Below are 26,861 nucleotides of genomic sequence, written 5' to 3' on the forward strand. Positions count from 1 at the left end.
TCTGTCCATGCAAGCTGATCAATCACGAAATTCAATTCATGGTGTCTGGTTGATAGATACTCCACCCAATTTTTGGGGGAAGCCGTAAATAGAGAGTCAGTAACTCCCCCCGTCAGTATGGGCAGCCAGGAAAGCCCCCCTTCGGGGCTTTGCTAAGTTGTTTCTGAAGGGTGAGGACAGAGAGAAACACTATCGAATTCTTAAACCAGAGGCTAGTACTCTGGAAGTAGAGCGAGCGTGCCTAAATCAACAAGACAAACCATCAGTGCACCAACTGGAAGTTCACAGGGCCTCTCTTTGACTACTTTGTCTAGAAGGTGAACTCTAATACTGGCTGGCAACTAAAGAAGAGGTCCCCAGCTTAATTCCTCATATTACTGACCGGTGGGGACGATGGGTATCAACAGTGGTGGGGATCACATTTGCATTTGCAGACTATTACTGCTCTCTGTATGCAGTATATGAAGGGCCCAGTCAGAAGTATTCCTCTCCTCTTCCACTTATCACTGATCTGCCGCTTCTGATGCTGACCATTGCGGAGTGATTGAAATTAGAACTGCCACTCAGATAAGCAGAGACTGAGGGGGCCCTTAAAGGGAATTAACCCCGGCACAACTCCTGGGCAGGAAGGCTACCCCACTGAGTTCTACTGCAGATTTTGCTCTATTGCTGTGCCCCCACTGCTGGGCATGATCAAAAAGGCCATTCAGAGGGGATGCTTCCCTATGGATTTGGCGACCATTGTGATCCTTCCAAAGATGGACTAGCCCTCGTAGCAATGGACCTCATATTGGCCAATCTCACTTATAACTTAGAGGTTAAATTATATGCTAAGGCCCCGGCAGGCAGGCGCCCTGGAGTGCTCAGCCTGTTAGCCCACCCAGACCATGTAGCATTACGGCCCATCGCTGTATGCATCGTTGCATCTGCAGAGTGCATTTACCTCTGGCACACATGTACCAACTCAGAGCTCTGCTGCCATGATACTTATTGAATTTGAGAGAGCACATGATTCCCTGGATTGGGACTTTCTAGAAAAGTAATTCTAAAAATTGTCTTTTGCCATAAGTTCATGTCATATGTCTGAATCTACCTATGCCCAGCCACAGGCCAAAGTGTGGGTGAATGGTATTCTTTCCTCTAGGTTCCCAATATGCAGAGGCGCCAGGCATGGATGCCCTTTGTTCCTGTTCCTCTTTGCTCTGGCCGTTATGCCACTGGCAGTGTAGGTCAGAAGTGAAGCCCTGGTTTGGGGGGGGGGGGCAGGTTTGACAGGTGGATACCAACCGAAGATCTGATTGCACTGTAAGTTGTTGACATAGTCTTTTTGCTTTACCGCCCCTCTCTTACTGTGCCTCACTTGGTGCACATGCTGGAACTCTACAGGGTCACCTCAAGTCTTCTGTAAACTGGTCCAAATGTCTGCTTGTGTCACTAAAAGGAGACATGGTGGAAAAAGGGTGATGATCGCTAGTACAGGTCCATCCATCCATTCAGCTTCAGATATATGGGGGGTTCATTTTACTTTTTTTATAACATAGTTTTATATAGCGCGAATTTGACCCGAAATCGGGTATCAGAGAGCTTTATATAGCACCAGTAGCGTTACATGAGGACACATTATTTTTTGTTAGGCACGGGGAGATTAAGTGATTTGCCCAGAATCACAGGATGTTCAGCATCATTGCCGAGGCTCGAACCCGGTTCCCAAGATTCAAGGTCAACCTCCCTAGCCATTAGGCCAACTCCTTTCCTTTCCTCTCCCTTGAACCTGAACCTAAATTTAACATGGCACTGAATGTCACCCCTCTGATGCTCCAGGTGAAGCAGTATTTAGCCACTCTACCATTGAACATACTGGGTAGAGTGCCCCTCTTTAAAAAGATGGTCCTTCTGCGTTCCTTTATGTGTTTTAAAACACCAAAGTTTCAGGATCTAAAAGCCATGATTTGTTCATTTGTATGGGCTGGATACCCCCTGCATTGCATTTTGCAAATATACCTGGTCAACCTGTGATGGCGTAATTGGCCCAGCTAATATACACCTATATTACTAAGCGTCACAGACACTGGTACTGAATGACTGGCTGTGTATCGGGTACCCCAATCCAGCCTTTCGGTCGGAGGTGGCATTATTGGGCTGTCATAAAATTATAGGTATGCTGTATGGATCCCTCATTTTCCACCCCACCCGGCGATTACTAGGGGTGTTTTTGGATATGGCGAGCGGCCCACAGGGTATGGGCTCGTAGCGAAAGATCACTATGGAGACCCATTCTGGCACGGCCACTGTCTGTAACACTGCCCCCAGCTTTAGATGTTTGACAAATAGGACCTTATTGGTATCTCAGGGTTGGGATAGGAGATGTATATGGCAAGGTTTCCATGGCCTTTAGGAATATGACATCCATAAAATCAGTTCTTCAAAAATCTTTAGCTGTGCCATGCCATTACGAAACATTGGGACTCTGGTTGAATTTTCCAAATACAACCCATTGGAAGCCAAGAACCTTATAGGACTCTTTGGGAAAGGAAAGGATATATTGTATATATACATCACTAGTCATTAATTCCCCTGATCCCTACACAGCCCTGAAGGCACAATGGGCCAGGTGGTTGGATCCCTTCGATGAGGACGGTTGGAAGGCTGCTCGAATGACCCGCCCCACTGCAGACCCTGACTATATCCTCCTGCCTCTGCCTCGTCCAACTTAATACCTGTATGTCACATATCTTACACCCAAAAGACTATGGTGGGTTGGATGGTGCTGTACAGCGGAATGTTTCTGATGGCTGGAGGAGAATTTATTTTATGTGGTTCGGGTTGCCCTATTATTGTCACGTACTAGCAGGAGATTTTCACTATCCTTTTTAGGGTCCCTGAGCACCCAATCGATTCATCACAATGAACAGCCCTACTGGGACTGTTGAGTATTTGGGGGGAGCCCAGAGTAGAGCGTACTTTGTTGGGAATAGGCACCCTCCTTGCAATGCAGGGATATTGCTAAACACTGGAATTCAAGGACCCTGCTGACTCTCATTGAATGGAGACTAACCATGGACTGGGGTGTTCAACTGGAGGAACCCATTTACGTGGCAAGGGAAGCCCTCAAAAGCATGCAAAGATATGGTGGAAATAGGGGACTATTTTGGTCTTTCTTAATGCATATACCATCTCATGCTGTCTGTAGATAACCGGGGACTACACATTATGAATGCACTGTCTGTTGTGTTATGCTCCAAAATCAATACAGTTTTGACTATAAAGAAAAGAACAAAAATTGTTATCAAAGAGAAGAAAATGGGAAACGTTGAATGCCCATCCAGCGACCTTGCATGCCATTTTTAAAGCATTTTATGCATAGTTTTGCTCCAAGTTGTTACTACTTGCTGTATGGGTCCATCTACATGAGTCACTTTCTATTCCAATCTCCTACACCTCCAGCCGTGCTAACGATCCGCACAAACCCACAGACATTGTTGATATTTAAAATAGCACGTTTTAAACTTTGTGTACAGAAAATTAAATTTATCTAGCACAAAAGGCTTTTAAAGAAAGTGCCTGAATTTTTAATATTGTAATCAAATTCAGTGGTTAAGTGTTCTGATGCTTCCAGGACTTGGTCTGTACTACACAAAACTAAGGGATGGTGATGGTGATAATCATCACCATCTTCTTCAGAAAGGCCGAACATATATGGACCTGTAAATACTGTGCTGGGGATTTATGTGTTTTTCTGTCACCCGCCTTTTCGATAAGGCTGGAAGTCCTCAGAATGCAAAATGAACAAGGGCTAAACTAATGGCATTTCATTGACACGTCAAGATGCATCTTAATTGACATCAGATGAAGGTGTAATAATGGTGCATGTAAACCTTTCTCTGAAGAATCTTTTAATGCATATACTCAATGAATCCCAGGTCATTTTAAACAGACAGCAGATGTCATCTATTATTACTCAATCCTGACTACCCTGATCACTCCACTGTGGAAATGCTCTTTGTTGATGTATCGCCACTGAAAATCAATGACTGGCGGGGTAAAGCCCCATTGGCTATTCAACTCGCTATTTTGCAAACAGGTTATCCTTAATATCTCTGAAATACAAAAAAAAAGTTGTACTGTCGATCGCCTAGATTGCACCGCAAGCTTCTAAACTCTTTTTCCTATGCTCCAAAATATCTAAATGTGCAATACCCAATGGTCTACCTTTTCGCACTTTAAAACTTTTTTGCACTTTAAGACTTAAATGCACTTTAAATATACACCAGACCATTACGTATTTTACCTAAATTGTAAAATTGCTGATTCAAATTCTGTAACTAATGTACAGCGACACCGCCAGTTGAATAGTTTTTAATCATGTTTTATAATCGTTGTAAATGTTGCAAAGGTTTTAATTAGAAAAGCAATACCTAATAAACATGACCTTGAAACTCTGAATCCCAGGCGGTCTAAATATATTAAAGTCTCCCACTCCCATTTTTGGCCTTCAATCTATTGTCACATAACAATGTTTAATTATCTAAATCAGGTAATATTTTTCCTGCATCACTATTGTTAAACATTTATAGCGACAATGCAATGACAATACCCTAAATGATGTGAATAAATTATTATTGTTTTGCAGGTTTTCCAGGTCTGCCCGGGAAGGAAGGTATTCCAGGTAAGAAGGTCTTTCTCCTGCTCTGTGTATTCCTTTTTTTTTACTGGCCTTGCAACTATTAGGTAGGTGACTTGTGTTCTTATTGTCTTTGGTCTTCTGACACTGGAGTTCTTTACAAAATGTAGACAAAAGGCCAACTTCATGTTCTCCTGAGGGTCATCGCACAATGACAATTATTCAGTGTAACCAGTGAATATGACAGTCACTTCCATTCATGTCTACAGCATGGAAATGTATCTAACAACTATTATTTGCACATTTCTATGATACCAGGCTTGATTCAGTCATTGAGGACTGTCCACAAGAACACGTGGTGCTCAGCATCACAAGCCTGTCTTTTTAACCAAGTAAGCGTGCAGCTTCAGTTGAACCAAATCCAAACCCCTTAAATGTAGAAACACCATCAACATAAAATTATTATGAATCAATGTCAGAATGACACAGAATATGAGAGTCTGACTGAATCCTTGGAGGTAACTCCGAGACAGCCCAAGATTTATCCTGAATCAAATTCTCAAGTTGTATTACTTTTTACTGTTGTAATGCAGCATCAAATCGTGATGAAATCAACTAAATAGTGGACAGTCATCGGAATTGTTATGGTCTATATTCCTGATAAACAACACGCTTCGCTTCATGCATAGGCTCTGCCCATGCAACACAGGGGGAGTTTCAGGATTATAAATAGATGACTTGACAGACATAAGGCAAGATAGCTATACATAGAGACAGAGGTATAGGTAGGCAGACATAGATATATAAATATATATATAGAGAGAGATGATGATGGGTAAAAGATAGCCATAGCAAGAGAAGTATATAGACGGGTAAATAGAGATAGATGAGACAGAAATACATAGATGAGCTTGTTGAGATATTTCCCACAACTCAAACTGCTTAAAAGTGAGGATTGTACTATGTCATATCGAGGCTAGGAATATTAATATACACCAATATTGTGGAGAGATTATTGAGGAACAAAATCTCGAAAGCCAAGTGCCTATGGGGAAGTATACATTTGCTATTCTTAACTCCACATCAATGCACCTTGAATATATATCTGTTGTCATGGTACATATATGTGGAATTAGGTATAAAAAAATCTATGCTTACTTACCATTCCATATTTTGTTCTTCAATATTGTGTTCATACTTTTTGGTATCATTAAGAACAATGGGGTCACCCTGTATCCCTCGGAACCTGGGTGTATAATTATAAATCTATAGTTGGTTCCGTTGGGTAAACACCACAAGGTGCTTGTTCAGAACCAAAACATTCCTTCACGGTCACTTTTGAATAGTATTAAACAGTCATGAATGTACCACACCTACAACAATTTATCAAAAATATATAAATGTATTAGTTATTTTTTTCTGATTTTCCAGTTTTTACATTTTTGTGCACTTCGCACAGGAAGTAGATATAAGCTGTCTTACGAAAAAACACAACAACACATTAACAGACAATTGAATGGGTGACTGTGGTGACATAAAGTGAAATGCATGACCTTTAAAATTCGAAAACAAACAAAACATTATCATAGATATAAATTCTCTGACCTTTTCCGGTCTTCCACTCTAGCATATACTATTTCCACAAAGTATTAGCTATAGTGAGCCTGGACATGAGATAGTTTCACGTTGACGTTTTGACCCTGTATTTGCGTGTTTGTAGTTACATCACGTAAGGTCTTCTTCAGGACAAAAGTGGACTAAAGACAGCCCTTGTTCAGTTAGATTTCCAAAGGAAAAAAGACTTCTGCGAGCCCGGATGGAGCTTGTCAAAACCACTTTTTAATTGACAGGGATCATCAATGTGCCTCCAGTCTGTAAATACCATCGGCTGTGTTACAACTTGCAGCTATATAACCCTCTGGTCATGTGCTCTGATTTCCAGGGGGTATATGGGAAGCTTCCATTGTTCCACCTCTCTCAATAAGTGTGATTTGAGGAATTCCAAGTCCATCCAAAAGGGAGCTACCCACAACTCCTACAATTTGCCGTTGCTGAGTGCCTCTCTCTTTCAAACCTTTTTGGATGGACTGCAAAAAAAGGGTGTAGTGCACTCAGGCCACCTTCAAGGTGACTACTAACACATTTTGGATAAATTGCAGTCTTAATGCAAGCAACAAATTGAGCCTCCAGACCAGATCAAAGGCTGACTCAAAATCTATAATTTTTACTTATAATGGAACTTTTTTTACATGCACATATTTTAAACAGACCATAGGCCGAATTTGCCTGGTCAGCTGTTCCAATTCCGCACCTAAAATCATGTTGCATATGAGAAAATATGGCTTTAGATAAAACCCCGTTAGATGAAACCCAGCCCTGGAGATGATTGAAAAATTCTTGGCCAAATATCTTACTCGCTCCATATAGCAGTGAAATTGAATTATAGTTGGCTCTGTTGCCTCAATTGCCCTTCTTTGTGATTTCAAAATTAGTGAGAGAGAACAACTGTTACCGGTACACTCCAAGTACACACAAGGCAGGTGCAGGAAAACGCAGAGGAAACGATTTGCATTAAAATTCTGAAAAAAACAGTTAGCTCAGAATATAATGAATATCTCCATAACTAATATCTTAAGAACACACAGTGTGCACAGCACTAGAAAGTGCCCACAACAATGTGTCTTAGGCACATTTCGAACACCAGAGTCTTTTTAATATACTCAAGCCAGTGGCAGCAGGGATGGGGAGATGTTCGTAGCTATGCTAGACCTGGTCGAAGCTTCTAGTGCCTTCTGTCATCCCCTTTGGCACCCTCCGCAATGTGGTATCACCATACTCCCTTACTACTGACGTCTCGATTCAACTCCGCACTTCTCTGTTCAGCGAAGCTCTGCTTGGACTCTACTCAATTCTTAACCTTATTTACTGGTACCTTTCTATCACTGTTACCCACTTGTGTTTCCTATTATATTTACCTGAGATTTCTGCAACTAAACCAAATTTAGCACATTACCACAGAAAAATCCCATCACACATCAGCTGTTAGTGCTTTACAATTTTATACGGATAGGGTAAACATTTTTATGAAAACAAATCAACCCATTGTGTAATTTACTTATAAACAATTGGTCACTTGAGTCACAAAAACAAGTATTGCATGATGCTCAGCAAATTGTATTCATTTAAGTTATTCACTAGCTCACATGACACAACATGTGAGTACAAGAGCACATTACATGTAGTGAACATGTCACTGTCCAAAATTTGCAAGACTATGAAATGGTCATTAGCACACATATCCACCAAACATTAATTACTGTTTTGTATTGAGGTCAGAAAAGCAACAACAGGAGGGTATAAGTCCTTTTGCGACTACACCTGCTTCAGAATTACTTTTTAAGAGGGGGAGGGGAAGGAAAACTGATTTACAAGCAATGCACAATATGTGAATCTACACTAGATTCATAAAAAAAGACAACGTTAAAAGCAATTTTGCTGAATGAAGCTATTAAAGATTCACATAGAAAGATTCTGCTTCTGTTGTGAAGGATTGGTATTTCAGAAGTTCTTAAAACGGCTTTTATTTCCACACACTTTATACCGTGTGAAGGAGTAATAAGATTTAAATGTGAGGTCTCTTAAATGTCAATTATGGTGGCCGCCTCACAGATTCAGGTTCATGTGATATTCTGTAATGCAGCACTGTTCTATGATATCCTGTTTTCATTTGATTCCACTTTAGGTATAACAACTCAGGGGCCTATTGGAGCACCAGGTATTCCAGGAGAGCAAGGTCAAAAAGGAGAGCGGGGTTATCCAGGATCACCTCTTCCAGGATCACCAGGGAGGGAAGGCATCCCAGGACCCCCTGGTCTGCCAGGCCCACCTGGAAGAGTCGGTATGTTAACCTTTTATTACATTGTGGTGGGACTACTCCATGACCTGGTAACAATATGAATATAGAGGGCATGTCTACAAATGGTACATTTCATACACAATGTTATTCCTCATTGTTTCTTCACTAGTTTGAATCTAGAATATATGCTATGTCACCTGCATGAAAATTCCAGGAAAAAGGAAGCTAACGTAAGAATGCTCTTACTCTCCTTACAGTAGAAGATGTGCAATATGAAACAGAAATACATCCTTAGATAAACAAAATATCAATTATAGCTTGCAAATTAGTTCAAGGCAACCTTCCTGGTGCTCTTCATCCGCTCCTTTAAAATAGAAAGCCTTCGCAGTCTGCTGCTATCTCACGGCAGTAATGTTGACAGGAGTAGTTAGATAGATTATGGCACTGAGGCTTTTGGTAGTGACCTTCCTATCCTGCTGCAGTATATACAGAGGGATAGGCAAGGAGGATGCGGGGAGTGTTTATTTTCACAGCACCTTTAAGTTGTACTGCCATGTCTTCATTATTGCAATGTTATCTTTTGTAAAGTTTCATTCCGAGATTTTAAATAGCTTACACGTTACAAAAGTTAAGAGATTTGGTGTATGGAAGGCTATTTTTAATTTGAGCTTCATTAACAAATTGACACCTGAATGCTATGTGTCCTAAAGAGGGCAGTTCTTGGTTGTACCTACTGTGCTGAATCACTCCACTATGGATATTCCCCTCATGTCAATGACGACTTGGAAGCAGGATTTGTCAGGGAGAGGGGAAAAGGCGTAATACCTGTATTAACTTGTACAGAATGCAGGATTGGGGCACAGGTGGAAGTGAAAATCCCCCACGTACAAGAGATAGATGGCTTAAAAATAGACTCTTCTTCCAGATGTAGGGTTTCAACAAGGCACCTAACATACTAGACAAATCGGCATCACCTGCAAACATGGAGCATATTGGCAGGACAGACCAAGAGCATCATAGAGAGTGTTTACCACCATGTGAAGTCGAGGAGGTGTCTATCACATGTACCAAGAAAGGTCACCATCGCCACAACATGGCAGAATGGTAGTCGATAACACAATACGAGGAGAAAGGATCAAATACTGGTGTGTATGGGCAAGATGTCGTAGAAGCAAATCTAGAAATAAATGTGGCATTTGTAAGTGCTTTAGAGCAGTACAATTGCCAGCATGTTGATGGGTTTGAAGATGCCTTTACACGGGGGTCAAAAAAGTGTCTGTAGACTACAAAATAATGCCACATTGGCATGGAAAAGCGAAGGTTCAGGGCTCTGTGTGACTCAACAGAAAAATGATGCAAATTGCATCAGTAGCAAGGAGTAAACGTGTTAAGTGCGGTGTGGGTTCATCTGCAGCATGCTGCATTGGTGATGCATTTTGCAAAAATAGAATTACAAATGTCCATATATTTTGGTAGGTGGTCAGCACTTTGATTCCACACAACCTCTTCATCACTGCTCCAGGCAAATAACGATGCTGAAGGAGCATCTCTTTATCCAACATTGACTCAGAACCATCCAGCACTTCACACGAGCACACACACATGCACACACCCATGCATGCACACACACACTCACCCACACACACATTTTGTCTCATTATTCAGACTGCATCCCAAGTACAGTAGTGCAGGTGCATGCTAGTGTCATTCTGGAATCAACCCTCTTCATTCAGAATTGTGCAGCAGGAATATCTACATATTAGGCATCATGTGCCCAGATGTAGGCCACTTTTAAATGTTTTAGCAGTTGTAATCATGTATAGAACCAGTTAGAATAAAATCACAAGTGGTTTGTATCTTACCCTTGCATGTCAGGGTGCTAATCTGACTAGGGTCTGAACCATGACACAACTAGTGTTCACCCAACTGGTGCGTGTCCACCAGAGGGTCAACTGGCAACTTAGCTCAACAGAATAGCTTACTTTCTTTAAAAAAAGGTGTATCATATATCCTTTTTCTAATTTCAATGTCACATTCTATTTAAAACCAATCACTTCAAAGCCATTGTATAAAATCCAGTAGTATTAAATGCATTAATTCACATAAACATTCTATTCACAGGTCTTTTTGTAGCCATTCTGCTAAGAGCCTTACCCTGGTCCTGATGTGGTTTCACAATGTGGCTATCAAAGAAATTTCAAAAGATCCCACACACTTGATAACCTACACCCTGGTTGCCTAACAGCGACCAAGTGGTTGTTTTCTTTTGGATGAGATCTAATTGTGTCCCACACAGACTCACAATGTTGGGACAATCTGTTCCAACCACACACAATGTGAATTGCTACTGGTGTGAGCAGGTGTTCAGTGGCGTAACAACAGCCCCCTGCAGCCCCTACGGTGTGTTTGTATGTGTGTGGGGGGGGGGGGGGGGGGACTGAGCGCTCCTATCTGGGTCCAGAAAGTAGGAGGCCCCCTATGCATTTTGCAGGGGTGGCCCCGTAAGTTTCATTACGCCACTTCAGGTGTTGGAAAGTGGATCATTAGTAGTGATAAGTAGGGACCTATCACTAGTAATAAGGCCTCAAACACAATACAAGATTCAGTCAAGGTCTCAATAAATGATTCCATTGCACACCTGTCCTAAGTTAAGCCAGCAGGCTTACCTTAGGACGGGTGTGTAAAGCATTTAAAAACACCAATACATTAAATAAGTAAGACACAATATACAATACAAAATCCAATAAAGAATTATAAATAGGATATATTTTTATGAACAAAGAGACACCAAAATGACAAAAACTCAATGCAGGGAATCAAAGATAAGAATTTTTAAAGATTAAAAAGTAAAACTAACGCTTAGAAGGAAATTGCGCTTAAAGGGATAACAAAAAGTTGTGCTGGACTGGGACAAAGTCCACAGTTCAGACCACCAGCGATGTAACACTTTTACACTTCCTTCCAGAAGTGTTTCTTGATGTAGGAGACTGGTCCACAGCACCAGCCAAGGGTTCAAATGCTCTGGTTTGCCTCTTGGGGTCTGGGACTACAACTCTCACAATGCCCCTGTTCAACGTATGGAGCTTTTTTTTATTTTGCTCTAACCTTCTCCAAACTTTTGGAACTTCCTCCTGAAGTTCCTTTTGGGATTCTAAAGTATCCACAACACAGTTCCAAGGGTCTAAAGCTCTGAAATGGTCCTTTGTATGTTGGGACTACATCATTATTGTTTTGCAGGTTTTCCAGGTCTGCCCGGGAAGGAAGGTCTTCCAGGTAAAAAGGTCTTTCTCCTGCTCTGTGTATTCCTTTTGTTTACTGGCCTGGCAACTATTAGGTAGGTGACTTGTGTTCTTGTTGTCATTTGTCTTCTGACACTGGAGTTCTTTGCAGAATGTGGACAAAAGGCCAACTTCATGTTCTCCTGAGGGTGATCGCACAATGACAAGTATTCAGCGTAACCAGTGAATATGACAGTCACTTCCATTCATGTCTACGGCATGGAAATGTATCTAACAACTTTTAATTGCACAATTCTATGATACCAGGCTTGATTCAGTCATTGAGGACTGTCCACAAGAACACGTGGTGCTCAGCATTACAAGCCTGTCTTTTTAACCAAGTAAGCGTGCAGCTTCAGTTGAACCAAATCCAAAGCCCTTAAATGTAGAAACACCATCCCTCACGTACCTACCCTTCCCACTTATTATGTTTAATTTCACTCTCTTGTTGGTATTCCCGGCTTTGTAAAGCGCTCTGATATCTGCAAAGATCTTGTTCGCGCTATATAAAACTTTCAAAATAAATAAATAAATAAATAAATTGCCCGCAATGGACCATGTCCAAATCCTTAAAAGATCGAAATAAGTGTGGCCAATGAATCATTGGATACATCCCTGAGGCACTCAATATGATATTGTTCAAAAACAATTAAATGAACAGTCTTAATTCTTTATCCATATGGTTCTTTTTATTTCTTTGTTATTCCATCATTGGTATTGTTTTCATCTCCGGCGCCCGGGAAGATTTGAAACATCATTCAATATGCTCCCCGATGAAGGGCGGTGGCCCGAAATGCATTGGAGCGGATTATAAAATGTCTCATTTGTGAAAGTGAAAGACTTATTTGGAAATATCACGTCATATGGATATGAAAACAATACCAATGATGGAATAACAAAGAAATAAAAAGAACCATATGGATAAAGAATTAAGACTGTTCATTTAATTGTTTTTGAACAATATCATATTGAGTGCCTCAGGGATGTATCCAATGATTCATTGGCCACACTTATTTCGATCTATTCACACTCGCCCAGAGTGATGGGCGACACCTGAGAGCACCTACAAACCTTTTACCTTTCCACTGAAATTTACTAATAAGCAGTGCCTGGCTCTCTCTACTTTCAGTTACAAATCCTTAAAAGCCCACTAGATGCAATCCGTATTGGTTCATTTTGGTGGAGAATACACAGGTGGAGCTCTTGTAACCGGTTTATGTCAGGGAGTTCACTCCTTCCACTTTTGAAGCAAGACAAAGTCCTTAGCGCTGTAGTTCCAAGTGTGCAGCAGATGCAGTCATCCAGAGTGCAGTCCTTTGGGTACAGGCCAGGGTTCCAGCAGGGCAGTCCTTCTTCTTTCAGGGAGTCCCTCCTTAATCCTTTTAAACAAGGCAAAGTCCTTAGGGTTGTAGTTCTAAAGTGTGCAGCAGGTGCAGTCCTAATGAGTATCCAAGGGTCTACAACAATATTCCAAATACCGTAGAATCTGAAGGAAAAACAACACTGAGATAGTCGCCGCAAAAAGAAAGGAAAAATATTCAATACATTTCCGGATTCCCATTACTCACCAACGTGGTGACATGCTTCATCATCTGGGTCTCCTCTTTACAGTCACGCTAGTGACCCTAATGGCTATAACCCTATCATAGTGATGGGGAGCCCGAGGATGTTTTAGTATAGCTATTTAAACTCCTACCTGATGAGAGTAGTTGAGTGTATGGGAACTAAGTGCAGTGCGTAGGTGATAAGTGAAGTTAAAATTTAGTTGCGAGAGACCCCATATTTATTATTATGTCTCGCAATTCAAATTAAAAACAGTGCAAAAAGACAGTTTTACCAGATAGCTGTCTAAGATAATAAAGTGGTCAACATGTTTCGGCACGCTCAGACACCGTTCTGTCCAGTGCCTTCGTCAGGACCCACCCAATGTTTGCTACTGCAATAGTGTCAAAACAAAATTCAATGTAAAAAAGAGTTATGTCAATACTAGTACATTAGAAATGGTTGGCAACGATACAACCAAGTCACCTCTTATATGGTGTGTACAATCCTTCCTTTGCAATCACCATGTATCTGAAGGTGTCTGCAAGCATAAACACAACGTGTTCTCAGTGTTGTTTTTCCTTCAGATTCTACAGTATACAGAATATTGTTGTAGAACCTTGGATTCTCTAGGTATGTGAGTATTGTTAATTGGGGCAAGGTATCCAGGTTGGTCTTTAAATATTGCCTCTGACCCTATCTTAAGGTTTTGTGTTTTTGCAGTCCTAACGAGTACAGTTCTCTTGGGGTGCAGGCCTGGGGTTCCAGCAAGGCATTCCTTCTTCTCTTTATTATTCCAGGCAGGCATCTGAGTTGCTGTACAGATCTCTCATATTTTTCCATTGTTCCTTCGAGACAAGCAGGGGGTAGAGGTTGACACCCAGAAGGATGACAACTTCCTCCAAAGTGTTGCAGTGTCCCTTAAGTCAAGAATTGCCTCCAATGTACCATGCCACTCTTATGTTGAGCTTACCCCATACACCAAGATTTACCCCTAGTGTGCCACTGCCAAATTTTTGCCAAATGCAAAATTTATGCTAAAAATAACCTCCAGTATGCCAATGCCAGAAGATTTGCCATGAGTGCTTCATATGCCAAATATTAACCTAAAGTATGCCACGGCTTGCATTTTTTGCAGAGATGCCTAATATGCTATAACCGTCCTCTTAGATCTGGGCCAGCATTTGCATGGGTGTCTCTGTAAGGCAAGAATTACCTCGAAGATGCCATGGCCGGATTCAAACTCACAAGTGTAACACACACATTGCTCGCTTATGATCACTTACATGGACTTACTCATTTTTTTATTTTTTTTATTGAGCAGAGCAGATGGCAATAAAAACATTTATACAGTGAACAATACTCCAGGAATCATTATAAACAGTGAGCGAACTCTAGTAAAATCGAATAATTCATAACATTCAGCAATAATCATCCATATACAAGTTGGTACAAAGCAAAAAATAAATACGTAACACGAAAGTGCCAAGTGCAATCATTTTCCAGTCACAGTTTCAATAATAAAGTGCAGGCAGTGCAAAATATAATAATCTAGCCCAAGCTACTTAAGCAAGATCCCTGCACAAGAGAAGTGTTGACATGCCTGGCCTAGACTATTTATATTAATTAAGTGTCATGTGCTAAAGTGCTAAATATCCTAAATATATTTTCCCCTTAATTTGAAAACCTTGTACTCGGACAATAGACCTGCCCACAAAGAAGTGTTGCCGAACCTATCCTGCACTTCTTGTATTAATAAGGTATTACTCATTAAAGTGCTATGAGGCGGTAGTGGGTTGACTACTATTAAAACATTTCCAGTTTTTGGTGAATTTTTGCGTTGCCCCATCTCTTTTGGCCTAAGCCTCTTCAAATTTTTTTGTCTGTCTCATTTTATTTTCCCATTTAAAATAAGATGGTACCTCCTCTGATTTCCAATTTTGGAGGATTAGAGAACGGGCGACTAAAGTACAGATTGCTATATAGATTTCTGCTGCACGTGACAAATCAGTTCTCTTTCTTGAGATGCCAAAAAGGGCACTCTCAGCTTCAGGTTTAAATACCTTATTTATAGCCTGGCTTATTGAAGAAAACATTTTGCGCCAAAAAATCTCAAGTTTTGGGCATGTGTAAAAAATATGAAGCCAATCACCCCCCTCATGCAGCTGACATCTAAAGCATTTATTTTCTACTCCCGGAGAACGTTTATTTAAAGCTTTAGGAGTAAGATAGGCCAACCAGCGGGATAGAAAAGACATCCTCTTTAAATTGGCCGCTCTAAGAGCCTTACCACTAAGCATGGGCGAATTTTGCGAATCTCGCGTTCGCGAATTTTGCGGATTTGCGAACTCGCAATCCGCAAAATCCGCGAATTCCCGCGAATTTGCGGAATTTTTTTTTGTGTTCGCCCGTGTTTCTGCCAGTTCGCGAGGGTTTTTACAATTTCGCAATTTGCGAACTTACCTGTCGGGTCGCAAGTTTTGCGAACTTGTTGTTTCTACGTGTCCAGCCTGTTTGGGACACTCTTCTTCATCACTGCCACTCTCTGTCACCACTGCCACTCTCTGACTACTCATGCCACCCTCTGGCCCACCCATGCCACCCTCTGTTTCATCACCACACCCTCTGGTTGTCCAGTGTACATTATTTTCGGCAAAGCAAAGCACACCTTCCCTGCCTCAAGTGACCTGAATTAATTTGGGGCTGATTAATGTGTCACAGAATATTTTTTTAGCTGGCACCTGCTTCCTTAGTGCGCCCTGATTAGTGATCTTTTGCACTTGCTAAGAGCTTTCATTGTTGCAAAATTAGTTACAACACCTGCCCTGCCCCAACTGACAATAATGAATTAGGGGCTGATTAATGGATTTTAACTTCCAGCCTGGCTCCTGCTTGTCTCCCTTAGCTGTAATTCAGGACCTTTGTGGCATATGTGTAACTATTCTGAGGTTCAGAGCAGGGTCACATAATAGTTGCAACTGGCAACTGAACTCTGGAGGGGCCCCTCAGGAAGCACTACAGGAAATGGCTACTAATGATGAGCCTGAACTTTTGAACCTGGTAAGTAGTTTCAGTTTTGCTAAGATCGTATTTCTGCAATTTAGCACTTATTCGCGGGGCGCGAAGTTGTACTGGGAAGCCGCGAACTCACGCGAACAGTGAGAGCAGTGCGAGCAAAATCCGCTGCTCGCGGATTTGCGGATTTTGCGGGAGATTCGCGAATCTCGCGGATTGCGAATTTCCCGAAAATCCGCAAAATCCGCGAGCGGAACGGATTTTCCGCCCATGCCTACTTACCACCTAACTGGGCGATCCGCTCCCATTCCTGCCTCGAGAAGGAGCAATTGGTTTCCTGAGATATTTTAGCCAGAATTTCATCGACCAAAGGAGATTCTTCACCCTTTCTCAGAGAATTGTACAGATTCCCCACTCCTTTTAATTTCACTTTATACAGGGCAGTAGCCGAAGGCATTGATATTACACCTGCCGATAAATTTTATTTATTTATAAAGTTTATAATCTGCAGAAATTCTATAAATCCTGCTTTTAATTTATTATCAGACCTAACCAGAACCTCTTGCTAGGTAATAAGTTTCTGTGATGTAAAAAAAGAACCCAAATCACCAAAACCAGAGTCTCTCCAGTTGTTGAGTTTATTCGAATGAATTTGAAGCCCCAAGATCTTGCACTCCTCTACTTTCAAGTAGTACAAGCCACCACGCCTTCCTGTTTAAAAAAGGACTGTAATCTATATGAACAATCACGGATAGTCTTATACCTGATCTTTTTTGGCAATTTCACTGTTTTAAAAAAAATCGGAACTTGTGAACCTGCCTCTTGTATCATTTTTTCATTAAAAAACATATCAACCAGTCCATTGGGCTCCAGTAAACGTGCTGTGAGATCCATGATAGCTGCCATATAATGAGTACGTATATTCGGTTTGTATAGTTCCCAACTGTAATGTACTCAATTTCTCCCTCAAACCTTTCTTATTCCAGACAAAATCCCTGATCATGGACTCAATCTCTCTAAAATAATAGGAATTCATCTTTAACTGTACATTTATAAAAAGAAAAACCAATAAAGGAAGTATCGACATTTTAATAAGTGCAACCCGGGCCAATCAAAGTCAATGGTAAAAGAGTCCATCTCTCCAGCAAAGTTTCAATTTTATTTTGCATTGTTAAATAATTCAAGCTAAATAATTGTTCGAGCTGATTAGAGACATAAATACCCAGGTATCTGATTGGTTCTTTTTTTAAAGCTTGTGATCTTAAATTTAAAGGTAGAAAGTTACAATCCGAATTAATTACCAGAACCTCGTTTTATTTTGATTCATTTTATATCAACCAATCAGCTCAAACCGATACTTTCATGTAATGCTTGATCAAGATTTAATTTGTCAGGATATAGATATAAAATAATATCATCTGTGAATAATTTAATTTTTGCCATTCCTGCTATGGGTGGCTTAATTTCATGATTTCCACGTATTCTTACCACTAGCGGCTCAATAAAAAAAGTAAACAGGATGAGGGATGTTGGGCAGCCTTGCCTGGTACCACGATTGATATTAATTGCCCCTATTGAATTGGCATTAACTACCACCCTTGCTTGAGCATCCTTGTAAATATTTTTCAACATATTAATTATCTGAGCCGGAAAGCCACATTTTTGCATACTGATGAATAGTGCATCCCAATTTACCAGGTCGAAAGCCTTTTCGACATCGACCATTGAAATTAAAGTTGGAATTTTATTATTAGAAACAAAGTCTAGAGTCTGTATTAGAAACCCGGTATTTGAAGACATAGACCTTCCTGTCACAAAGCCTGACTGATCAGAGTGAATTAATGCCTGGGCAATCAGGGAGAAATGCTGGGCTCATATTTTCATTAAAATCTTAAAATCAGCGTTAAGAAGGCTGATCGGCCTACATGAATTGACGTCCTTCTAATTTTTCCCCTTTTTAATATAACTAATAATAATGGACTCTTTAAAGCTCAAAGGAACCAATCCTCCCAATCTGACAGCATTACATAATTTAACCAAAAAAGGAGTCAATTCTTTAGCAAAAGTTTTATAAAATTTAATTGGGAGCCCATCTGCACCACACGCTTTTGCCCCGGCAATTAATTTCACTGTATCTAAATTTTCTACAGCTAAAATTTTCCTCTCCAGTTGATCAGCTAATGGGTTGGGTAAGACAGGAAGATTAACTTCATCAAAATATTTAGAGATGAGATCTGTCCCTACCTCATATTTTGTTGAATATAGCTGAGAGTAGTGATCCATGAATACTTGAGCTATATCATCTTTATCTCTAACAATGTTTTGCGTCTTGAGATCGATAATCTCTGCTATTAAGGCTTTCTCTTGTTTAGTTTTTGTTTGCCCTGCTAGCATTTTTCCCACCATGTGGTTCTCCTCATATACTCTTTGTTGATAGGTTTTTGAGCTATTGATTTCCTCAATTTCAAAAATTATTTTACAGCTGCCTTCGCCCTTTCTAATTGCAAAGCTGCATCTTTACTCCCCTGAGGTGTGATGTCTCTGAAGTTTATAGCATTAGACACATCCTGTTGAAGTTGGTTGAGCTTATCAAACCTCTCTCTCTTCTGTGCAGCTGCACGTGCAATCATCTGGCTTCTAATGGCTGCTTTAAACCCTTTCCAAACTGAGAAGATTACTGCAGTACCTTCATGTAGGTTAAAGAACTCTAATATCCATTCTTTTGTTTGAGCTACCAAATTGAGATCTTGGAGGAGTAGACGATCCATCTGCCACCTGGATTGAGCCTTTCCACCCCCTTCGATCACAAACTCAACTGTTATTAAGGAACGATCTGAGAAGGGATTAATCCCTATGGTGGTATCTAAAACCTTCAGGGATCGTGAAATAAGAAAAAAATCAATCTGCGAGCCCATGTGGAATTGGTTAGAATAGCACGTAAATTTTGCAGTGGTCGGGTTGCATTTATCCCATTGATCTACAAATTGATGTTCCAGCTTTAGGGCTTCCAAGACTTCCTTTGTTTGGGGTTTCAGCTCTTTTTTATTCTTATTTGAGGTGTCTTTTTTAAAATCTTGAAAGAAATTGGAATCCCCACCTAAAACTATTTTTCCCGGGGACCCTCTAAGTAGCTCGGTGATCCTAAGTAACGGTGCAGTGTCATTAATTATCGGGCCATAATAGTTTATAAATTTAAAATCATCCCATTCAGTTTGGCCTCAACCCAAAGCCATCGCCCAAGCAGAACTCTCATAATTTGCCCAAATTCCCAAGGAAGACTATGGCAAAAATATATAGCTACGCCTCTTTTAGCTAGCCCGGCAGAGGCCAAAACACATGAGAGAAACACCTAGGAAGATATAGTTTAGGAAAATTTGTCTTCAAGTGGGTTTCTTGAAAAAAAACTACCTGTGGCGAGCAGGATACAAAGCACCTTAATAACACTCCATATTTGGACTTTTTTAAAATCCCATTAACATTGATAGATATAGTGCGACACCTATTGACCATTCTTTATCCTTATTTTCAAACATACAGACATCAAAAAAGAAAAAAAACTGCAGCTATAAACGTACTTAGCCAATTTCTTGAAAGCTTTTGCTCCAATGCCCCTGCTACTGCTCCTTTTGCTGCTAATATTTTTAACCCCCCCTGACCCTCCCCCTACCCTCTCAAACCATCCCCCACAAGAGGTGTACCCCCACACTCTCCACACACACCTTCTCTTACCCCCCTCAGCTACTTTAAAGGGTGCCATGGATCTGCACCCAGGCTGACCATCCCCCGTGGTATATATATATATATTGCAAACAATCTGGCTAAAGGAAACAAATAAACAGTAATACATTCATTGATTCCTAATTGATTCGTATTTTCATACCAGCCAAATTCTTAAAAAAGGAAAACCTTTCAAACCGTCCATCGAGAGAAAAATCAAACATCAGTCTACCAACTTATTGAGGCCCTGAAATCTCCTTGAGAAGATCCTGGGCATCCTCTATATTAGCAAACATGTGGAATTTCCCCTTGAGAAGCGCACATAGTTTAGACTGTTGGGCAATTGATACCTGCGCACCTTGTGCCTTGAACAAAAAAAGGGGTTTGATAAATTTCTTACGCCTCCGGGCCGCAGCAGCAGACATGTCTGGAAAAAATCTACAGTTAGAAGTCCCATTCACTGGGAATTGCTTTTGTTCTATGGCCTTGGCAAGGATCTTCTCCTTTATCTGAGAGTCTGAGAAATTAACCAAGATTGTATGTGGGCCACTCGAACTTGGCAAAGGATGGAAAGGAACTCTATGGGCCCTGGTAATTGTCAAATATCCACTAAACTCAGGAAGAACTTTTTCCTTAATAAAGGACTCCACCCATTGTGGTACTTGAGCACCATACACCCTCTCTGGTACTCCCACTATGCACAGGTTTGAACGGCGTGAGTGGTTTTCCAGCTCCTCCAGTTTATTTTCTAACAAATTTCTATCCTTGGTTACTTCACGTACTTTTATAAGCAGTCCGGACATCTGATCCTCCAACTGAGAGATCCTAGTCTCTGCTTCCTGTATTTTAACCGGAAGACATGCCACTGCATCCTCTATTTTGCCTAATCTTGAATGAAGAGAAGCAATTTCATTCTCCTGTGACCGCTTCATGTCTCTAATTTCCTCAAGAATGAGGTTAAGCAGTGTTTTAATATCCAACTGTTTAGTAGTTGCAATTGCTGCCAGATCATCTATTAGAGTCTCTAGAGATTCTGAAACAGGACCTGAGGCTGGGAATTGTATAGTATCAATCACTTCCTGATCCTGGTTGTGAGTCATTGCGGTGTTTTAAGGGCCTTCAACTTCTGAGTATGAACTTTTTGCTATTTTTGCTGTTCCTGAGGCCCCGGGGAAGTGTTGGGTTGCTGCCACTCAAAATCTAGTCCTGCCTTGACTGCAACGGCTGAACAGATGGTAGCAATGCTGAGTCTGCGGAGGGACAGAATCCAGAAAGTTGGAAGTCAATTCTTGCAACAGGAGAGTTGAGGTTCAGGGCGAGACTAGAAGGTTTTGGGCAAGCGGGAGGGCTGGAAGCACAGTGGAAGTGCCAGGCGAGGCCGATGAACTTAAGTCCAATGGAAGCTGGCGGGGGGAGGCAAGAACAATGACTGCAGTCTGAGATGGATTAGACTGAGGAGGGATAGGTTGTGCTGATTTTTTCACAAAAAGAGGAAACTCCTTCATACTCTTCTGAAGAACCGGGTCAGAACCCAGCGGCGCCAGGGGCACGCCCAATGTCTTCGGGTTCACCTGTCTTAGAATACAGAGACCCGGGATACTTCTCGGTGACGTCAAAGATCACTCTTCTCCTCCTTTTTACCACTTTCGGGTGTTCCTGCCTTATCCACTACCCGGCTACCAGTGTCACCCGGCCCTCTAGTGGATACTGATGGGGAGGTTCTAACTCTCTGGAGTGTCTCATGAGGCTCTGCTGCTGGTTCTGATGCTGGTTCTTCTTCCGAGCTCTCAAAGCTGGAATTATGTTCAGGACGACTCCTCAACAGTCCTGCTCTGCCTCCCCCCACCGACGAAACTTTGTTCTGTGCCTGAGGCAAGCGCGTCTTAGCTTTTAGGCCAGTGGCTGTTTCAACTGTGGATGTTAGATGATTCTGCTTATTGTGTCGCCCCATAGTAGCTCCAGCCAAGGGGGCACCAAAAAATTAAGAAGTAGAGCAGTGAAGCTACTTTCAGTAAGGGCTTTCCTTGACAAAACAAAAAAGAGAGAAAAAAATATATATCTTATTGCTACTGCTCAGTCTGTTATATTTCTCTTCCCCTTAATCCACCACCATGTAGGCTCCGTCCTGCCAACGTCCTTGCCACTCGTTGCCTCTCCTAACCTTGCTCTCCTTTCTGAATATTTCTCTTCCGCTGACTCCTCGCAAACTCAGGTGTCCCGTGTCTCCTCCCACGGCGCCTGCATCCAAAGCACAGTCCAGGCTCACTCCTTGTCAAGCAGAGTCTAGAAGCCGTCGAGAAGCTGCTCTGCTTTCTGTGATTTAATCCTGCCAAAAACGCTTCTCCTGTGCTTTCTCACTGACTCCGTATCCCGCAGCACTTTCTTCACCAAACCGCCAAAACCGCGATGTCCACAAGCACAGACATCAGCACACGCTGGTATTGCCGAGGTGCGTCGCCATTTCCACAGGTGTGCGTGGTCACCTACGGCTATCTGTAGGTGTGGCTCTCCGGCATAACTCTGGACTTACTCATTCTTACACTCCCTCACTGTCCCTCACTTATTTTTACTCATTCATTCTCACTATCACCCTCACCAACACCTCACTCACTCATTCTCACTCACTCTCATTCTCACTTATTTTCACTTAGTTTGACCCACTCATTCACACTTACAATTAAACCCACACACTCGCTGTCACTCACTATCACTCATTCTCATGTACTCCTCTCACTTGTATCATGCAACACACACAGATGCTCACACATACACATGATCTTGCACACACAATTACACACTGTCACACGCATGCACACATTTGCTAGCATGTTTTTTTTACTTACGCTCAGGTGCATGCACAAGCATATTTCAGCTCTTCAGCTGTTGGTGCTTCGTGGGCCTGGTGGCTAGATAGGCGGACACACTTCATTTCTATAATATTCATGATGAGGAAAGGCTGTTGTTGCTATGAAGATTGCTGGTAAGTAGTTGGGCCATTAACTCAGGCTTGAAGTATCAGAGCAAACAGTTTTTTTTCTGGCAGTATGCATTATGAGTAAATGGAAGATATGAAGGTAGCATTGAGCATGACTATCATTTACAGGCAGGAAATTGCTATCGAAGCCATGACAGATATGCTCTACTTAGATCCCTGCAGGGAGCACAACCACTGTTGCATGAGTACTGTAAGTCTGCCTCGGGTCATGAATCTAAGAAATGATGGTTTCTCTAAGAAACCAAGAACATTACATTTCAGTTAGAAAATGTGTCTTAAACTGCAATGTACCTTTCTTTACAGTACACATGAAAGTCATCAAAAAGTAATCTGTTGATTGTGCAGTGTTACATTTGTAACCTCGAATCAACCAAGAGTCTTGGGGGCATATTTTCAAGAATGGGCGTTACATTATCGCCGCTTTTATCGGCAGGAAACTACCGATAAAGCAGCGATAATGGGCTTGATAATATGCTCTATGAATTCCAATCAAAGCCCATGTTAGATGTCTTTACATCTACCATGGGCTTCGATTGGAATTCATAGAGCATATTATCAAGCCCATTATCGCCGCTTTATCAGCAGTTTCCTGCCGCTAAAAGCGGCGATAATATAACGCCCATTCTTGATAATATGCCCCTTAATTTTGTGGTCCAATGATAAATAAATACAAAAAAACCATCTGCCTTCTATTCATTATCACAAAGAACTCATAAGACTCCTGGTCATCTTTTACGTGAAGACGTTTGCTGTGTACTCGGCTAGGAGTTTGTGTGTTTTTCCACAACTTATCAGCATCCTATGGACTCTTACAGGCCATTTTACCCAACACATATTTTCTATACTCTGTGAAGCACCGTTGTGTGACATCATTGTTTATTTGCTTTCCAAACTATAGATGGAATCGAATGCAGACCCGGCGAACCTGGTGAGAGAGGCCTCCCAGGGCAACAGGGACAGCAAGGCTTTCAAGGAGAAAGTGGCGAGAAAGGTACTACATGTGAATTCAATTCAAGTAGAATTATGACTGGGGAAAGCTCGTCATTAGAGCAGCCATGCTTACACAGACTCTTTCTGACTTTCCAACTCCTGTGCCCGTTTTAATATTTGGCACCATGTTTCTGAAACTGATATCGTTTTTAGTGCTTTGCATGAAAAAACCCACATCAGCACCAAACTATTCATTTCAAATATCTAATGGGGCCAAGCGGCAAACAGATTCAAGGCAATGGAAGGTCACAACTACTAGCACTCTTGATTAAGATTAAGATATCTGCTCTTGGCTAATTTTCTTGGTTTGCTTTATAATTCTTCACACACAAGGCCCGATTCACAAAGGTAAACTTAGACTTAGACTTAGTTTAAGTTTACTACTTTTTGGTATTAACAAAGGTAAGTTACTACTAGTAACTTCACTACTAGTAATCTTACTAGTAGTAGCTTTACTAGTAGTCAAGGTACTAGTAGTAAAGTTACTAACAGTAACTTACTTTTGTGAATTCCAAAAGGTAGTGAACTTAGACTTAGGCTTAAGCCTACCTTCATGAATTAGACTCAGAGTTTGAAAGAAGATCTTTGTTGTTTGTTTGAAGGTGTGTTTACTCACTCTCTTTCTCTTTCTCGTATGTGCTCATTATTCTCACCTATTTCATACCACTGATTTTACCTTAATAATAAATGTCTCAAATTTGAAGAAATATTATTCTTGCCTTCTACCGCTTTTCAAAAATCAATCAATCAATCAATCAATCAATCAATCAATCAATCAATCAATCAACCAATCAGGATTTGTATAGCGCAGTACTGTCACCCTCGTGGGGTATCTGGGCACTGCCGCTGCTGTGTCTTAGTCGAAAACAGGTCTTGAGTTTCTATCTGAAGTCTGCCGGGGGTGCTGTTCAGAGGTGGAGAGGCAGGTTGCTCCAGGTCTTAGCAGCAATGTAGGAGAAGGAGCGGTTGTCCATGCAGCTGTGACGGATGCGGGGGGGGGGTGTGCGAGGGTGAGTGAGGTGAAACACAGGTGTCTTGCGGGCAGGTGGAAGTCCAGTCAATGGTTGATGTAGGAAGGCCCTTGGTTGTGTAGATGTCTGTATGCATGTGTGAGGATGTTGAATTGGCATCTCTTGTGGATGGAGAGCCAGTGGTGGTTTCTGAGGTGAGGGGTGATGCTGGTACATTTGGGGAGGTCAAGGATGAGTCTGGCTGCGGTGTTCTGTATGGTCTGGAGTCTTTTGAGGAGCAGGATGGAAATTCCGGTGTAGAGAGGCTGGTGACGAGGGCCCGTATGACGACCTTCTTGGTGTTGATTAGGATCCACCAGAAGATTGCTGCAAAGCATACGGACGGTGTGCAAGTAAGAGGTCGTGACTGCATTTACTTATCATTTTCACGGTCAGTTGAAATTCGAGGATGATGCTAAGGTTGATTACATGGTCTGTCGGTGTGGGCGCTGGGCGGAGTTCAGCTGCCCACCAGCTGTGGTCCCAAACGGAGGTGTTATTCCTGAAGATAAGTACTTCTGTTTTGTCGGAGTTGAGTTTAAATGACATGAGATCAAATGTATCTGATACAGTGAACAATGACAGAAAAAGTATATAACACTTGTAAATCATTGGGGCTCACTGACTCATGGCCTCAGGGGTATAGGCTTTCACTACAAATTATGTATTTGCAAAACATACGGCAGAATAAATAGAACTGTTGGTTTCAGACATATGGCAAATAATAAAATATTCATTGTAAAAAATAAACAAAATAATTCTCTTTGATCATGTTTCATTGCACATGACACTTCATAATTTCCTGGGAAAAAAACTTAATTAATAGAAATATTTTGAGTACATTACAAAATGGAGAATTCAAGAAACATTTAACAATATATGTAATGCTTGCATTCACAGAAGTATCAATGGGTATTAAAAACACAATATCAGACCAGGAAAGTTTCAGATACCTTCTGTTGGGATGTTTCCTCAAAATATATGAATTAAAAATACAATAATTACGAAAACCTTAAGTTTGTAATAAAGCACAGAATGAAGAAGAAGAATTCAAGTAGGTAATAAGCATGGGTGGAAAATCCGTTGCGCTCGTGGATTTTGCGGATTTTCGGTAAATTCGCAATCCGCGAGATTCGCGAATTTCCCTCAAAATCCGCAAATTCGCACGCAGCGGATTCTTTTTCTTTGCGGTGTAAGTTCGCAATTGCGAACATGTAGGTGCGGCGGGCAGCAACAATCTCGCGCTCGCGAAATTACAAAAATTGCAATTCTGCACAAGAAATCTACTAGCAAGCAGCATAGACCTTCTGAAAATGATGATTTTTATCAGAATAACTCCTCAGGTTGACATTTGCCTGCACTTTTTTGGATTTGAGGCCTTTTGATTTTCTTTGGATAACTTTTGGATTAGAAATCAACTTTCTCATATAAGCTTGGTTGGGCATTACAGTTGCTGTAATGCTGTTGTAGAGAAAAAACGAGTTTTGCAAAAGTGAAAGCAGGTTCAAAAGTTCAAACTCATCATTAGTAACCGTTCCCTGTAGTGCTTCCTGACAAGGGCCCCTCCAGAGTTCAGTTGCTAGTTGCAACAATTGTATGACCCTGCTCTGACCCTCACAGCAGGCTCATAGAATAGCTACAATTAGGCCACAAAGGTAGTGAAAAAAAAATTGCACTGCAACAGAAAGCAAATTACAGATAAGGAAGCAGGTGCCAGACTGGAATTTTAAAACAGTGACACATTAATAAATCAACCCCAAATTAATTCATGTCAGTTGAAGCAGGCAGATGTGCTTGCTTTTTCCCCCCATAATCTACAGTGATGATGAACCAGAGG

General features: G+C 41.3%; 1 protein-coding gene across 2 annotated transcripts in view; it reads left to right on the forward strand.

The window, feature by feature from the left end:
- The window catches only part of COL4A1 (collagen type IV alpha 1 chain), a 515,832-nt gene that overhangs the window by 322,468 nt on the left and 166,503 nt on the right, over positions 1-26,861 (forward strand). For both annotated transcript variants that reach the window (XM_086934756.1, XM_086934755.1), the window contains exons 20-22: positions 4,631-4,666; positions 8,364-8,519; positions 23,923-24,015. In XM_086934756.1, the coding sequence (XP_086790882.1) occupies positions 4,631-4,666; positions 8,364-8,519; positions 23,923-24,015 (285 nt within the window). The remainder of the gene's footprint in view (positions 1-4,630; positions 4,667-8,363; positions 8,520-23,922; positions 24,016-26,861) is intronic.

The sequence above is a fragment of the Lissotriton vulgaris genome, chromosome 8 (genome assembly GCF_964263255.1).
Source record: "Lissotriton vulgaris chromosome 8, aLisVul1.2, whole genome shotgun sequence".
NCBI lineage: Eukaryota > Metazoa > Chordata > Amphibia > Caudata > Salamandridae > Lissotriton > Lissotriton vulgaris.